Source organism: Prionailurus bengalensis, chromosome B2, assembly GCF_016509475.1.
Source record: "Prionailurus bengalensis isolate Pbe53 chromosome B2, Fcat_Pben_1.1_paternal_pri, whole genome shotgun sequence".
Taxonomy (NCBI): Eukaryota; Metazoa; Chordata; class Mammalia; order Carnivora; family Felidae; genus Prionailurus; species Prionailurus bengalensis.
The window spans coordinates 49395687-49411464 of record NC_057349.1 but is presented as its reverse complement, the minus strand read 5'-3'; the positions used below and the strand labels follow the sequence as shown (position 1 = coordinate 49411464).

Below are 15778 nucleotides of genomic sequence, written 5' to 3'. Positions count from 1 at the left end.
AGAAGAATGAACCTGGACCCCTCTCTTATACCATACACAAAAATAAACTCAAAATGGATAAAAGATGTAAACATAAGACAGGAAGCCATCAAAATCCTAGAGGAGAAAATAAGTAACAACCTCTTTGACCTCAACCACAGTAACTTTTTACTTGACATGTCTCCAGAGGCAAGGGAAACAAAAGCAAAAATGAACTATTGGGACCTCATCAAGAGGTCATTAAGATAAAAAGTTTCTGCACAGCAAAGGAAACAATCAGCAAAACTAAAAGGCAACTGATGTAATGGGAGAAGATATTTGCAAATGACATACCAGATAAAGGGTTAGTATCCAAAATCTATGAAGAACTTATCAAACTCAACACCCAAAAAACAATCCAGTGAAGAATAGACACTTATCCAAAGAAGACATCCAGATGATTAACAGACACATGAAAAAATGCTCAACAGCACTCATCATCAGGGAAATACAAATCAAAGCCACAATGAGATACCACCTTACACCTGTCAGAATGGCTAAAATTAACAATTCAGGCAACAACAGATGTTGGCAAGGATGTGGAGAAAGAGGAACACTTTTACACTGCTGGTGGGAATGCAAACTGGTGCAGCCACTCTGGAAAACAGTATGGAGGTTCCTCAAAAACTTAAAAATAGAACTACTCTACAACCCAGCAATTGCACTGCTAGGTACTTATCCAAAGGATACAGGAGTGCTGATTCAAAGGGGGCATGTGCACCCCAATGTTTATAGCAGCAGTATCGACAATAGCCAAAGTATGGAAAGAGCCCAAACGTCCATCAACTGATGAATGAATAAAGAAAATGTGGTGTATACACACACACAGACACACACACACACACACAGACACAGACACACACACACACACACACACACTGGAATGTTACTCAGCAATGAAAAAGAATGAAATCTTGCCATTTGCAACAACATGGATGGAACTAGAGTGTTACGCTAAGCAAAATAAGTCAGAGAAAGACAAATACATGACCTCACTCATATGTGGAATTTAAGAAACAAAACAGATGAACATAGGGGAAGGGAAGCAAAAATAAGATAAAACTAGAGAGGGAGACAAACCATAAGAGACTCTTAAATACAGAGAACAAACTGAGGGTTGTTGGAGGGGTGTTGCATTATGGGATGGGCTAAATGGGTGATAGGCATTAAGAAGGGCATTTGTTGGGATGAGCCACTTGTAAGTGATGAATCACTAAATTCTATTCCTGAAATCATTGTTACATTGTATGTGAACTAACTTGGATTTAAGTTTTATTTTATTAAAAAAAATTTTGAATAGTGTTTTTATTTATTTTGGGGGAGGGACAGAAAGAGAAGGAGACACAGAATCTGAAGCAGGCTCCAGGCTCTAAGAGGTCAGCACAGAGCCTGACGTGGGGTTTGAACTCATGGACCAGACTGAGAGATTATGACCTGAGCTGAAGTCAGATGCTTAACCGACTGAGCCACACATGCTCCCCAGATTTAAATTAAAAATTAAATAAATAAATAAATAAATAAATAAATAAATAAAGTACAAAGAAAAATAAAGATAAAAAAATAAAGTATTGCTGGTTCTGTAATGTTTGCTCTTCTAGATAAAGAAAATTTTCTTTTAAGATATCTGTGACACACAGAAATGTAATAAAGTATTTATTTGTAAACAAACTGAAGTGTTTAACTTTTCTACCTAAACCCTCTGAAATTCAAAAACTCTTAAGTGAGTATTCTTTCTTTCATGGCAATTACAGTTACTTGCATAAGTTTAATAAGAATATGTTCTCCCTGAAACAGGATACCATTGGAAATACTGGTTATTTTACCAAGTCTTTGACTGGAATGTTATTTGAGAGACATGCATAGATTCAGATATGACCATATAGCTTTAAGGAACGAAGATTGACTTTTTTGAAGCATCAAACCAAGAAAGCCCCTTGGAAATGTTGGCCTGATACCTTGCTTAGAATTCCCATCAGCTTTACCAGGTGAGTAAAGAATGTCACTTTGTGGCAGGTGCAGGGACCTCAGCATGTTTAGGGACCTTGAGAAGAGGAATTCGTCTAAATCAGCAGGTATTTCAGGCATGTTTGATGGCAAGTACTTCTCTTGGTTTCTGGCCTGGAGAGGCTACTAAACATTTAATCTAGATTCTTTATAAAAAGTTTCAGCAAAGCAAATTGTGGAAGATCTATATGAACAATTGCTGTTCTTGCTGAGCTTATGTAAATAATTATGCCAAGTTAAAACTTGACTTGTTTTGCAAATGAATTAGTCTTGATTTGGCTATCTCCCTAAAAGGGAGAAAAGGTATGCACCTTTATGGATGTTAAATTTTAGCTTTGATTGTGTATAAATGTTTGCCTAACCTGAACAACCTGAGGTAAACTTCAGAAAATTTGTCACAATAGCACAGGTATGGACAATCTTCTTGCTTGTTATTCTGTGGGGATAATAACAGGACCGCATGGGCATATGCGTATTTAAACAACTGAAAAATGGGATAGATTCCCCCAACAATTGTATATGAAAAGCCTTTTCTCACCATAGATCTATCAATAGATAAAGACTATAGTGCTTTATTAAATTACTTGCTTGAGGTCGGGTTAATTCATAAATTTCTAAGTGAATATGCAAACCATGTCTTCCCTAAACCTGATCTGACAGTTGCTAGAAACCCACTGCATATAAACCCAGGAAGCATGGTTCAAAAGTTTAATACAGCAGGGGATTAATTCCAAAATGCAGGGGCCCCTACCCGTTCTTATTATGTATTCCCACTGCATTAGAGTTAGAGGGACACTCTTCATGGGCTCATATCAAGAATTAAACTTGTAGGGGCGCCAGGATGGCGCAGTTGGTTAAGCGTCCGACTTCAGCCAGGTCACGATCTCGCGGTCCGTGAGTTCGAGCCCCGCGTCAGGCTCTGGGCTGATGGCTCAGAGCCTGGAGCCTGTTTCCGATTCTGTGTCTCCCTCTCTCTCTGCCCCTCCCCCGTTCATGCTCTGTCTCTCTCTGTCCCAAAAATAAATAAATGTTGAAAAAAAAATTAAAAAAAAAAAGAATTAAACTTGTACCTCCTTCACAGGAAATCAATGAACAAACTAATGTGCCTTCTTATTCCTGTGAACCTCAAACTTCTCTTCAAACAAAAATAAAGGCTGTACCTTTCTTTTCCATTCTCCTTTCTCCAATTTATCCTAATAATTCCTTCTTACAGTGGGCCATTCAAAAGGATCACTACAGACATTTGAATTACAAACCAGAAAACCCCATCTGATTCCTCCTACCTGTTCCAACTCCATCCGAAGACCCTTCAAGCCTGACATCTAAGAATCTTCTCATTGGCAGACACTGGGTTTGTAATTTACTCTATCCATTAACCTATATTTTTCTTGTTTCTATAAAAGTACCTCTTATTAATTACCTAATTGCTTACTAAACAAAACAGAGTCTGGGGGTAGTCTTATCAGTAGCCTAATCTCCAGGAATTCCCTATTGTCTTAATGTTTTGCTAGAGAGAAAAACAATTTTAGCTTGACAATAGCTAGGCCTCTGGTAATCTGTGAGTTTTCTTTAGGATATGAAAATCCCTTTAAGAAACTTCCTCTTGACTTTATCTCCCCCAACTCCATAGTATATAACCAGTGCAGCTTTCTGCCCATGGGTGCTGTCCCCGTGGTTTAATAAAATCACTTTTTTTTGCACCAAAGACATCTCATGAATTCTTTCTTGGCTGTCAGCTCTGGACCCCCACTACCACTCCAAAACCCAATCAGTTGGACTGGCCTGAGAATTTCCAGAGGCCTCCAGAAGTAGGGCAGTGCACTGGGCCATGATGTGGGGACAGGGTGATGAAACCTGAAACTACTCTGGAATTGAATATGATTTAGTTTTTATTTTACTTGGGCTCATCATTTCTCATACTTGAAGTTTGTTTTGCCTCCAGTGGCTTTTTTCTGTGTCCTGGGGAGCGATGGATCAGAGGCCAGGAGCAGGAGGATTAGTCCTGGGGTGTGGCCTGAGGAAGAGAAAAATATTCCTCTCTAGATCTCTAGTTGGCATTAATCTTCAAAAGAAGCCTGAGTCTGGGGAGAGATTGGAGATTCTAGTCTGGAAACATGTCTTCTCCCAACACTCCCTCCTTCCTGTCAAACTGTCTCAGGATTCTTGACCTCAGTGTCCAGGGTGACTGGTCTCACCGTTTCCAAGAATCAAGAGGTAGACACACAATAAAATGAGCAGCAGGCAAAAGTTTATTAGAGTATAAGATTAGAAAGTAAGATTGTATGAAAGCCCTTTTTGCAGAGAGGGAACATTCGAAAGTGAATGCCTGTGAACTATAGGCAAGGGACTTTGTTTTATAACGTTCCAGTCAACCCCCCTTCCCTTCTCCCTGTTCCTTCTCAAGTTCTATCCTTATTGCCTAGGTAACTCTAAATGCTTAGTTATTCCTTTTTAATTAGCTCATTTCCATTGTTTGAGGGGTAGTCTGTGGTATGAGGGGTAGTCTATGGCCATACTGTTACTTGTGGGTCATACGTTTTATAGTCTACTAACTTATTTTTAGTTAGGTCTTTTGTCAAGTTCCTGAGGGGATTCTGAGGGGGAGTAAGTAGTGTCAGTTACATTCTTTTTTTTTTTTTTCTAAATGTTTTTATTTATTTTTGAGACAGAGAGAGACAGAGCATGAGCAGGGGAGGGGCAGAGAGAGAGGGAGACACAGAATCTGAAGCAGGCTCCAGGCGCTGAGTGGTCAGCACAGAGTCCAAGGTGAGGCTCGAACTCACAGACTGTGAGATCATGACCTGAGCTGAAGTCGGATGCCCAACCGACTGAGCCACCCAGGCTCCCCAGTGTCAGTTACATTCTTAAGAAAAACCTTAAGCCTGAGGGAGTTTGCTTTTGGTCAGAAGCTCCCAGCATGGTTTTAAAATATGTGTTTTTCTCCACTTGGGGACCTCAGGTCATAACCTTTCCCTTTCTGGCTATTTTACCCTAAGTTTTCCTGTCCTAAAATCTCAGGTCATAGTTTTGGGAGGGTCTTGTCTTTTCTCAGTAAGATCTTTAATAATGACGGGCCCTTTTCCCAGAGCCATTATTTTTATTTGCTAAATTCATTTTGGAATGTTCGTGTCCATAGCATGGGCTAATAGTATGAAAGCCTCAGTCCTCTATTGTCTGGAAGGCTTATAAAATTGAGTACTTGAACTTGGGGTAGATGGGATGCTATTACTCAAAGGCATGCTTTGTTTTGCTCTTTCGGCAAATTTCCATACTCTTTCAAATGGGAAAGAGCTGAGCTCTCTCAAGTACTGTTAATGAGAAAAAATAAGGAGACAAATTTTCTTCCCAAATTTATTACAAAAATTTTTTATTACAAGGGTTTAGCAGAGCAGAGTCAGACTTTGCCATCTCTCTTGTGAAACCTCAATAATTTACAAAATTAAGTTAATAAATATAAACTAGGTTTGGGTTTTTTTTTTTCCAGCCATCTCATGCATTCCTAAGACACAAAGAGGAGAAAATCCTATATCCATATGTAGTACAAAATCAGAAATTTTTCAAATGCCATTAACTCTCTGTAGGATTTCCCTAGACAGAACAGGTAATCACACTATTTCACCTTTCTCTAAAGATTTAAGAAACATAAATAGATCCATAAATAGTTCATATAAATAAAAGTCTTACCTTTTAAATAATAAATTCCCAAGTCTGAAACCTTTCTTAAATAAAATACAAAATAAGGCATGTAATTCATTAAAATGGAATCTTCTACCCCAAAGTTATCTCAGGGTCTATTAAACACACAAATAACTTAAAGCCCTTAGAAAAGCAAACAAAAAGTAAATTGTTACTCAGTCAAAACTCCCATCTTTAGGGAGAGGGAATGATCATTCAGATTCTATCTCTGGACAAAAGTGTTACCTCTGAAACTTCAATGGATGAACTAGTTTAAGTTTTGCTCTTTCGGCAAATTTCCCTCATGAGTTTGGTCAGAAATGGGGCTGGGTCTACTCCCCAGAAAGCCTAACTAGTCTGGGAGCTGGGGCTAGACAGGAAACTCTTATACCACGTGGCGAACAATGGGGGTGACACAGGTGCAGCCCACCGTCACCAGCATCTTCTGCAGCTGGAAGGAGTGGGGACAGTGCCGAGACTCCCTTCGCAGAACCAAGATCTCCTGCTGGATGGGGACGGAGTTCATGTGGTGGTCTTCCTTCCCTTCAGTATTGACACAGCCCCAGTGGAGGCACTTGGCTTCCCAGATCACAGAAGGGTATCTCTCAGGGTCCTCATTCCGGCTGCAGGGAGACAAATGCAAGGAAGAAAGTGAATACCTGGCAAAGCAGCAGGAAGGAAATAAACTAGGGATAGACAAAGGGAGGCAAATTCACAAGGTGACAAATTACAGGCACTGCAAATTCCCTGAGTGCTGCCAGTCTGAAAAAACAGTTTGGGGAAAAGTTAGATTTTTAAGCACGTGAAATGTTAAGGAATAGCATGATCAGTGTTTCCCAGTTTCTTTGAAGAATGAACCAAATAAGATAGGCTGAGACTGCAGAAAGGATTTAAGTTTGATATAAAAGATGATTTCTTAAGGTAAATCTGATAGACAAAGACCAATGGAATCATTTAGAAATAAGATAGCCATTAATCTCACTTCATGAAGTCTATCTTTGAAACAGGGAAGGCATCAAAATTTTATCTGACAGCACAGTCATGGAACAGAATCCAGAGCTGACTTGAAGGGCTGGAAACAAAAGCTGAAGCCCCTCTAAACTCTTCTCCCCCTCTCTCCTCTAGCTGAGTGAATGACCTGCTTTGACTTTTGAACTATTCTTAGTAATGGGAGGAGGAGAAACCCCACAGTCAGGTGAATCTATAGGCACCATGTAACTGAGGCTTATTTGCATAAAATCGAATCACTAAAAAACATTTTGTATCTAATCTTTATGGGATCAAATATTAGATGTACTAAAGATCAGCAAATACAGGTCTATTGGTGATGTAAAACAAAACTATCTAACTCAAAAAGGGGTGGAAATACCCACCATGTTATTTCCCCCACTGGGATTCAAACTATCTTAACCCATTGCTAATATGACCAAAAAAAAGGAAAAAAAAAGGTATAAAAATCCAAGTTAATTACTAGTAATTTTCAACCAATCATTTAAATGGTAGTTCTGGTAAAAAGAATTTAAGCATTAATTTTCTATGATACATTTCTATTTTTTAAAATAAATAAACAATAGGGGCACCTGGGTGGCTCAGTTGGTTAAGCGTCCGACTTCGGCCCAGGTCATGATCTCATGGTTCGTGGGTTCAAGCCCCACATCAGACTCTGTGCTGACAGCTCAGAGCCCAGAGCCTGTTTCAGATTCTGTGCCTCCCTCTCTCTCTGCCCCTCCCCCACTAGCACTCTGTCTCCCCCTGTCTCAAAAATAAATAAACATTAAAAAAATTTTTTTTAAATAAATAAACAATAGACTTAGGGTGTCCTAAATATTAGAATAAGGACCGCCATTAATTTGGGTGGGTTTTTGGTGTCAGTGACAATGAAATCTAATGGATAGGTGTTCTCTGGGAGAGGTGGTCCTGCGCTCTGTCAAAGAAGTCTATAGAATGTCATTTGAGAATTGTTGCTTTGCACAATGGCCCTTCCAAATCTGACTCATGATTCTAAGTAAAATCATCCTCAAGGTGATTTAACTGGAAGTCTGATGCATAAAAGATAGAACAATACAGAGATTTTTATCTGGCACCATTACGTACTGCAGGCTCCATGGTGAAGTGGATCGGCGGTAGTAATCCAAGGGCCTTCTGGAACTTTTATTCCCGTTAAGAATATTCAAGTTGACCTTCACATGCTGAGGAAAATTCTTGTCCTCGGTAGTTGGGCATCCTGGATTTTGTGGGAATGCTATTCCTGTCCTCACTATAGCCATCAGACAGAGCAGCGGCAGCAGTGATGGGAACTGAATGGGAAAGAAGAGAGAGGTGGATAGCATGAGAGAGATTGGATTAGCGTGTGGTTTTTGTTAACAAATTGTGATGATTATTGTGTTCCTAATCATAGAGAGCATACTATGTTCTAGGACAATCTATAATAAATTTTCACATCAGTTAGATGAAAAACTGGTATTATGACCAAAGGTTAAGGTTAAGACCATGGAGTGTTTACCAGTCTTGAACAGTCTTCCTTGGACTCAGAAGAGACACATGTTTTTACTGATTGGCAGTAATTTTAGTAAAAAATGGCAAGTCATCACGCTGTTGGTACATGCATCTCTGTCAGGTCACTGGGGTAATAAAGGCCTTGATTTTCTGGGAGGAAATTGTCTCCTGAATGATTGTTCTCTGTCCTAGCATTCTGTGAAATCCTATGTGAAGTCCAATGTTCCCCTTAAAAGAAAGGGCTGTAGAAAAATGTGTGTGGTATCAGTATTCACCTGAGAAATGCTGGGCAGAGACATTCAACCCCAAACTGGCCCCTGCTACCCCTTACGTTTTCTTATGTATATTTTCCAGTTTTTCTAAATGTACGTATATTGATTCTGTAATCAAGTTGGGTTTCAAAAGATGCTTTAAGTTAAATATTTCAAAAATATAAAGACTATTTGCTCTGAACCATAGTAACATGTGTCTCTATTAGAATAGATAGGTTTGGTGTATGAGACTATGGTGTAATAACAGGATAATGGGAAGGAAATTCAGTCCTGCAACTAATTAAATCCTCAAGGATGGCCTTCCATTTTATTTTGGAATAAGAAAAATGCTGTGGCAGAATTCTATCAAATCCCTTGTACTGAGAAAAGCAGATTTATAATAAACATTCCTTCTCACCACACAGCATCATGTGACACTTCTCATGTGGTTTAGCCCCAATCTAGCTATCTTTCAGTTTTAATCTCATCTTTCAAACTGATGTGTATCAGTCCTTGAAAATGCTATAAAGTGGATGAGTATCTACCAAAGCTTTCATTTCCTATCCTATATATGCAGTATATCTCCATGGTTAGAATCCAGAATTTCATGGCTGCATTCCAGAAATATTATCTGGTCCAAATAAGCAAGAGCATTGTATATCAGTGCAGGACTCACCATGGATGAAGTTGTCCCAGGAGCCATTGTAGTTTCTTCCACCTAGCTGGAGAAGGATGAGATTGTACCTGCTGGGAGATGGATAAAATGTAGCGCGAGCTTCTCCCTTTTTATAGGACTTTGTTCCTCTGTGGTCACCTACGTTGGTGTGTTGAAATGGGTTCAAGGGTGACACCATTTTAGTGAAAAGTTCCGTCCTCAAATGAGGTCAGAGAAGAACCTCCCCTTCATGACGGGTAATACCTCAGAAGGAAAACGGAAGGGCAAAAATTCATGTTTCGAAAGATTCGTGTCTTTGGTCTTCAAGGAACTGTTACTTGTCAGAAGCTGAGCAAAGATGCTTTACTTATGAGCTGCTATCATTTATTTATGGCCATATATGAAGCTGCCGTAAGAGCTATGCTTTATTTTAATGGCTCATGGGAAAATAAATGTTTGACACAACGTTCAAGACTTCTGGTATCATGTACCTTGCTTTCCCATTTGATAATTCCTTTCCTCACCAGATTCACTGCCAGATATTGTGGAGGCCATTGTAGAAACTACTCAAGGTCTCACCATATAAACAAACAATTGAAAAATGAATAACTAATTTAATGATAGGAGGATATATTATTTCATTGCATTAACACCTGCTTTGTTGAATGTTTACTCTGATCAGGAAACTAATAATTAGGTTCAAGAGACATGAGCTTTACTATTAAAGGCATGTCTAACACTGCATGTTACCAAGCAACTTGTTAACTTGTGCAATTCTTCAGGAGGAGTGAGATGGATATGAAGGAGTGGAGGAGTATAGCCGTACAAAGGAAGGAGTTGAGAGTGAAGATAGGGCCTGAAGAAAGGTGATGGAAGTAGAGATAAGGACGGCAATGGAGAGTAAAGAATGACAGGAAGGGAAAGGAAGAAAGAGGAAGGATAAAAATGAAAGAGAGAAGGAAATGGTTCTCTCCTTCCTTTTCTCTTCAGTCTAAATTAAATGACTTTGATTTCAGGTCCTTGAGAATAGCATTCCCTTAGGAACAATAAAGACTAGCATGGGGATGATAAAGATGAGGGGTCAGGGGGTACAGATGTGTCTGGCCACATGTCATCCTCTCTCTGCCCCCTCTACCCAGTGAAGTGAATGATGGCTCCCAGGTCCTTGCAGCTGGTATCTCATATTATACATGATAATGTAGCAGTGCTCACTAGCAGTCCTAACTCAACAATTGGGGTATATAAGAAGTCTGCTGGACCTTGGCCCTGTTTGCCCTGAGATCCATTCCTCCTTACTCTGCTCTATTCTGTGTCTCAGAGGATTGACCCCAAAAGCTGTTTTCTTACTCTTCTATCAGCTGATTTCCAACTAGATTCAGCCAAGGGGAAATTGGACAGAAGAGTGGGAACGGGGAGAAGGAAAGGGGGGAAGAACAAAGGGTACTTACTGTGTCTTCTGGAGCAGTGCTTGTTCTTTTTATCCCTCTAGCCTTAGGATGGTAGTAGCCTCTAATATCAGTCTCCGTTATTATGGTAACTGGTTCCTTGTATTAAATTTCTTCTATTGCAAATGCCTGAAGTCACTTCTGTTTTCTTGGTAGACCCTAAGTGATCAGTGAGGGAGGCCACGAGCAGCTGATCTCAGTGGCAACAGTAGATGAACTTGATAAGTGAAGCAGATACAGATAGAAGTGGAAGATATAGCTTCTCCTGATTTCCCTAGTTCTGGTGTTGATATCATCTATTCTTGAAGGCATGGAGTCACTATGAGCTTTCCTGTTCATCATCTATATGTAATCAGGTAGCAGTCTCAGAAGCTGCTGTGTCTTTCACATCTATTCCCTATTCTCAGAACTGCTCCATTCCTAACTTAGACTCTTACCCACTTGAACTATTTTAATAGTCAACTTTGCTCTTCCCAATTGCTGCTTTATACCCATCTTCAACATTCCTGCAGTAATCCTCAAAGCATGGTTCTGATTGTGCCTTTTCTTGTCCCATTAGCTTGCATACAGAACAAAATACAAAACCTTGAGCATTTTAAGTAGTATTTGAGTTAGTGTTTGAGATATGCAAACTTTGTAGCTTTGCCTCCCACCGTGCTGTATGAACTGGGCTCATGGGGTCCCGATTGTCTTCCTTCTAATGTCTACATGCTTTTTTGTTAAGGTATTATCTCTAAAATGCTCTTCTCAACCTCAAAATATTGCTAGTCCTTCCAGATCCTGTTCAAATGTGTCTTGTAGGTCTGGAGGTCTTTCTTGATTTCCTTAGTTGGAATGAACAACTCCCATAACATATAACTTATACATACATCTCTAGTCATTTTTGCTTCATTTTGTACTGTGTTTTATTTGGCTGGAGAAAGTATTGGAGAGCTGCCTCCAATACTTCATTGGGGGAAAGCTGACTCTAGCTATTCTCCCTACTTCCTGCCTCCAATGAAATCCAGCCTGCGTGCCATCATTTGAAATGCCAACTCTTAAAATAAGAATGGGGAAACAGGAGCACCTGGGTGACTCAGTCGGTTGAGTGTCTGACTCTTCATTTCAGCTCAGGTCATGATCCCAGGGTTGTGGGATCAAGCCCCGCATAGGACTCTGCTTTGAATGTGGTGCCTGCTTAAGATTTTCTCTCCCTCTGACACTCTCCCCTGTTCTCATGTGTGCTCTCTCTCTCTCTGTATAAAAAAAAAAGGGGAAAAAAAGGTAGGTTTCACAAAGGTGTATTTTGAAGTGGTGGTCAGAGCTGGGTATGCCCAGTCTTGAGTAGCACTGGTTTCCCAGATGCATACTTGAGCTGAAAGCCTGTGCTTCCTGGAGGAATGATCAGAAGCACAAAGATGGTGTGAAGAATGGGGAGGGCCCTTCCTCTGTATTTGTCTACAGAGGCAGCTGGCTCAGGTTTGGGTTGCTGTTGAGATTGGGGGAATGCTACACAGAGAATTAGGATGCCTAGGACACTGGACAAGAAGACACTTGTGTATTCAATGGCTCTCCCATTAACTACCCATGCCTTTGGGTATCTCATGTCTTTGAGGCTTAGTTTCCCTCTTGATAGAATGAGTTTTTATATCAGGTAATCTTTGATTATTTATGAATTTTCAAGGAAAATTCAAGGAAATACAAGGAAAATAGTAGGAGAACAAATAAGAGCAGTAAATTAGGGGTGATTATTTTGTTTCATGATTTTCTTCAAGTTTCTCAGTCTTGCTTCTTTGAAGACTTGGAAACCAGATGTCCACAACACATGGGGAGCTACAAATTGGGAGTTGGGACCTAGGTGAGGAGAAGAGCAGCTGCTGGAGACTGAACAATATTCCTGGGAGCCAAATGTGCACTTGAGGAGATGATATTGAGGAAAGGTTTGTGGGCTTCTTGACTGAGGGAAAAGATTTTCAATGCTCCTTGACATTATTAGGACATAAAACAGTATTTCTTTCTACTTACAATAGAGAATAATGCAAGAGGTAGAAAAAAATTTTCTTCCTTTTGCATTCAGGAGAGAGTATTGTGGAGTCTTCTGTCTAGATGTAGTGGAAAATTGAATCTGTCATTAAAAAATAAAATAAATGAGCTAATTTTGAAAAAATTCTTTCTTAGGTGGTGAAGTTACCATTGAAATACCATTGGGCTTTTTTATTTTTATTTTTTTGAGTATAATTGACACACAATGTTATATTAGTTTCAGGTGTACAACATAGTGATTCTATAAGTTTATATAAATTTATACCTTATGCTATGCTCAGCACAAGTGTAGCTACCATCTGTCACAATACAGTCTTTATTCTTTAAAAAATTGTTAATGTTTATTTATTTTTGGGAGAGAGAAAGAGTGTGAGTTGGGGGAGCAGCAGAGAGAGAGCTGTCATCAGAGAGCCTGATGCAGGGCTCGAGCTCACAAACCATGAGATCATAACCTGAGCTGAAGTTGGAAGCTTAACTGCCTGAACCACCTAGGCGCCCCATGATATAGTCTTTTTAATTTCTATTCTACAGCCTATGTATGTATGTATTTATTTATTTATCTTAAAACTTTTTTAAATAGTTTATTTAGTTATAGAGAGAAAGAGAGAGCATGGGCAGGGGAGTGGCAGAGAGAGAGGAAAAGAGAGAGGGACAAAGAGAGAGAATCCCAAGTGGAGGTCTATGTGGGGCTTGAACTCATGAACCGTGAGATTACAACCTGAGCTGAAACCAAGAGTCAGATGCTTAATTGACTGAGCCACCCAGGCACCCTCTACAGCCTTTTAAAATAAAAAAAATAACAATAGTCTGTCTCAGTGTAGGAGGGGGAACTGTGCCATCATTAGTGATAAGTGTGTATTATAATTTAAAGGCAATGGCTATTCAAAGAAGTACATGCCATTTTATTTAATGCCCTGCACATCAATAGAAAGACTCCTTTTCTCTTGATTTTGATCTGAGAGAGGGAAACAGTAGCTGCAGAGAATCCCGTTGAGTTTTAAATCTGGAGGCTGATATTGTAAAAATGGTCTAGCATACAGCAAGCAAAATCAGACACTTAAAATGAAGATATGATATTAAGGGAAGAGAATGTTTGCAATAGGGAGTCATCTGGAGGGTCTTGGAGAATTGCCAAAGTCAGGATTTAACTAAGATCCACGTTTAGATTTAGCTTATCAAGGTCTAGATCATCTATCCCCAATTTCAAATATTAATGGTGCTATGTACCAGAGGCTCAGCTTTGAGGTTAAAACTGTTGTCTTGTGAGCACCAGGACTCACTACATATGAAATTAACATGACTTATTAAATAGGAAATATTAATCTTAATATCAGCTTGATAGTATTGTTGTTTCTCTCCAGCATAACACAGTTAGGTATGCACAATGGCTGTGTTGCTGAGGGCCATCCTGAATGATGAATATTTGGGTGGGAATACTGTAGGGGTAGGTACAGGCTTCCTCTGGAATCCCTGGTGGGGAAGTTTCCCCTCCTTAGATGACGGGGTGGATTGAAGGAATGATTGACAATGAGGACAGGGCCATTGTTAATGGGTTGGTGAGTGCTGAGAGATGAGAGGCAGAATCCTCTTCAACATTTGGATTCTATTTTTTTTTACGATTGGTCATTCCAATTCTTGGTGAGTTGTTCCTTCCTAATGAAGATACAAGTGAACAGCTCCTTTGAGTAACTTATTTTCTTCTACTGTTGGTTTTTGATGTTGTCCCATGTAGTCCAGACCAGACGATTTTTATCTGAGGAAATCAGATCACAAAACTGTTTGAACATCTTTAAAAAATAAACCTAATCTATTTGGTCAAAAGAACATTGAACAGCGATTACATTATCCATGTGAAATATTTGATTCTGTTCCTGTAACTTCCAAATAGTGCATAATGACTTTATCATTTATCTCATAAGTGAGACTTGCTCTTACACATCTTTTCCATCCCCAAAGCACTGAGATAATGCCTGGAAGCTCTGTAAGAGACCAAGCCATGTAAGAAGGAAGACACCTCACCTCACATCATCTTCAAACAACCACAGTCTATCAGTGTTTCCCCAATCCCTACACTAAAATCCACAATCACACACATCATATGAGTGTGTCAATTTCTCCTTTGAGTAATAACTACTAACCTCATGGAAACCAAGCCTCTTCCTTAGATGGGTTTCTCACTAACTTTTTACTGAAACACTGATTTAAAGTGGGTCAGAAAACTTTCCATTTCTTTTCAAACAAATAAATTTAGAATTCTATAACTATACATTAGCAGGCACATGCAAATTTGTTTTATGTGTAGCCTTCCCTTTGGTAATGCTGACTTCATTTTATACTCTGAGAATTAAGGTCAGTAAATGACTGAAGTTTCAAGTCTGAACGGATGTCACTGAAAAGTAAGGTCTAAAACAAGCAAACCAAAACCACACACACTGAAGGTGGGCTACCAAGATATCACCTTTATTTTCTTTTCAGAAATTTTGAAGTTAACGTGATTTAGAGACAACCACAGAATGCATTGAAAAGGAAAGATACAGTGTATGAATTGCTAACTGGTTTTTCTTCTTTAGGGAATACAGAGTATGGTGAGGTGGCTGCTCCATGAATTGGAAATATGGTAAAATCGATACATAATGGTGCAGCATCCCTTATTCCAAAATGCTCTGAAGAATTTGAGATGATTTATAACAAAAATTCAAGTAATAAAGTATATAAAAATATGAGTCAGGCCCATGAAACAGAGTCAAAAGCCAAGTTCCAGGAAAAGAAAACCCAAATTCATAGTCCGTAAGTCCAATAAAGACCAACATGGTTGCTCTAGTTGAGGTTTTCATTTGCCTCTGAGCTTTCTGGCAGCCAAATAAAAAAAGTAGATATGCTCAGTTAGGTAGTTCTCATTATGAGCAAGGAAGAAGCTAGCTTGCTAATTTCTTAGAGGAGATGGAGGTTTTCCTATCGTTACATTTTGAAGGAAAGTTTTTGTTTGGGGTTTATAAAGGACAAGTTTTTGACATTAGACATTCCTATAATCAGATCTCAGCTCCACATTAGTAGCTGTGTGCCCTTGGCCAAATTGTATCACCTGAGACTCAGTTTCCATACCTAAAAAATGGAGATAACAATAAACCATGACTCATAAGGAGTTGTGAGGAGTGAATTAGATAACATTTGTGGGATAATATATGTGTGTATTAAGTGCTCACTGGATGTTG

The 15778-nt window shown here is 39.3% G+C and overlaps 1 protein-coding gene across 1 annotated transcript; it reads right to left on the bottom strand.

The window, feature by feature from the left end:
* Positions 1-6016: 6016 nt before the first annotated feature.
* On the bottom strand, positions 6017-9147 carry IL17A (interleukin 17A). Its single transcript, XM_043590509.1, has 3 exons — positions 9121-9147; positions 7792-7994; positions 6017-6320 (listed from the first exon to the last, which is right to left on the bottom strand). Exons 1-3 carry the CDS (start codon positions 9145-9147, stop codon positions 6083-6085), a joined length of 468 nt encoding a protein of 155 aa, XP_043446444.1. The 3' UTR covers positions 6017-6082.
* Between the last annotated feature and the right edge of the window lie 6631 nt (positions 9148-15778).

Excerpts from the sequence above, each read along its gene's own strand:
- IL17A (XM_043590509.1), bottom strand. The coding sequence starts at position 9,147 with ATGGCTCCTGGGACAACTTCATCCATG. Across the intron at positions 7,995-9,120 it reads CTGGGACAACTTCATCCATG|TTCCCATCACTGCTGCCGCT; the intron begins GTGAGTCCTGCA and ends TTTCCCATTCAG. Across the intron at positions 6,321-7,791 it reads ACTTCACCATGGAGCCTGCA|CCGGAATGAGGACCCTGAGA; the intron begins GTACGTAATGGT and ends GTCTCCCTGCAG.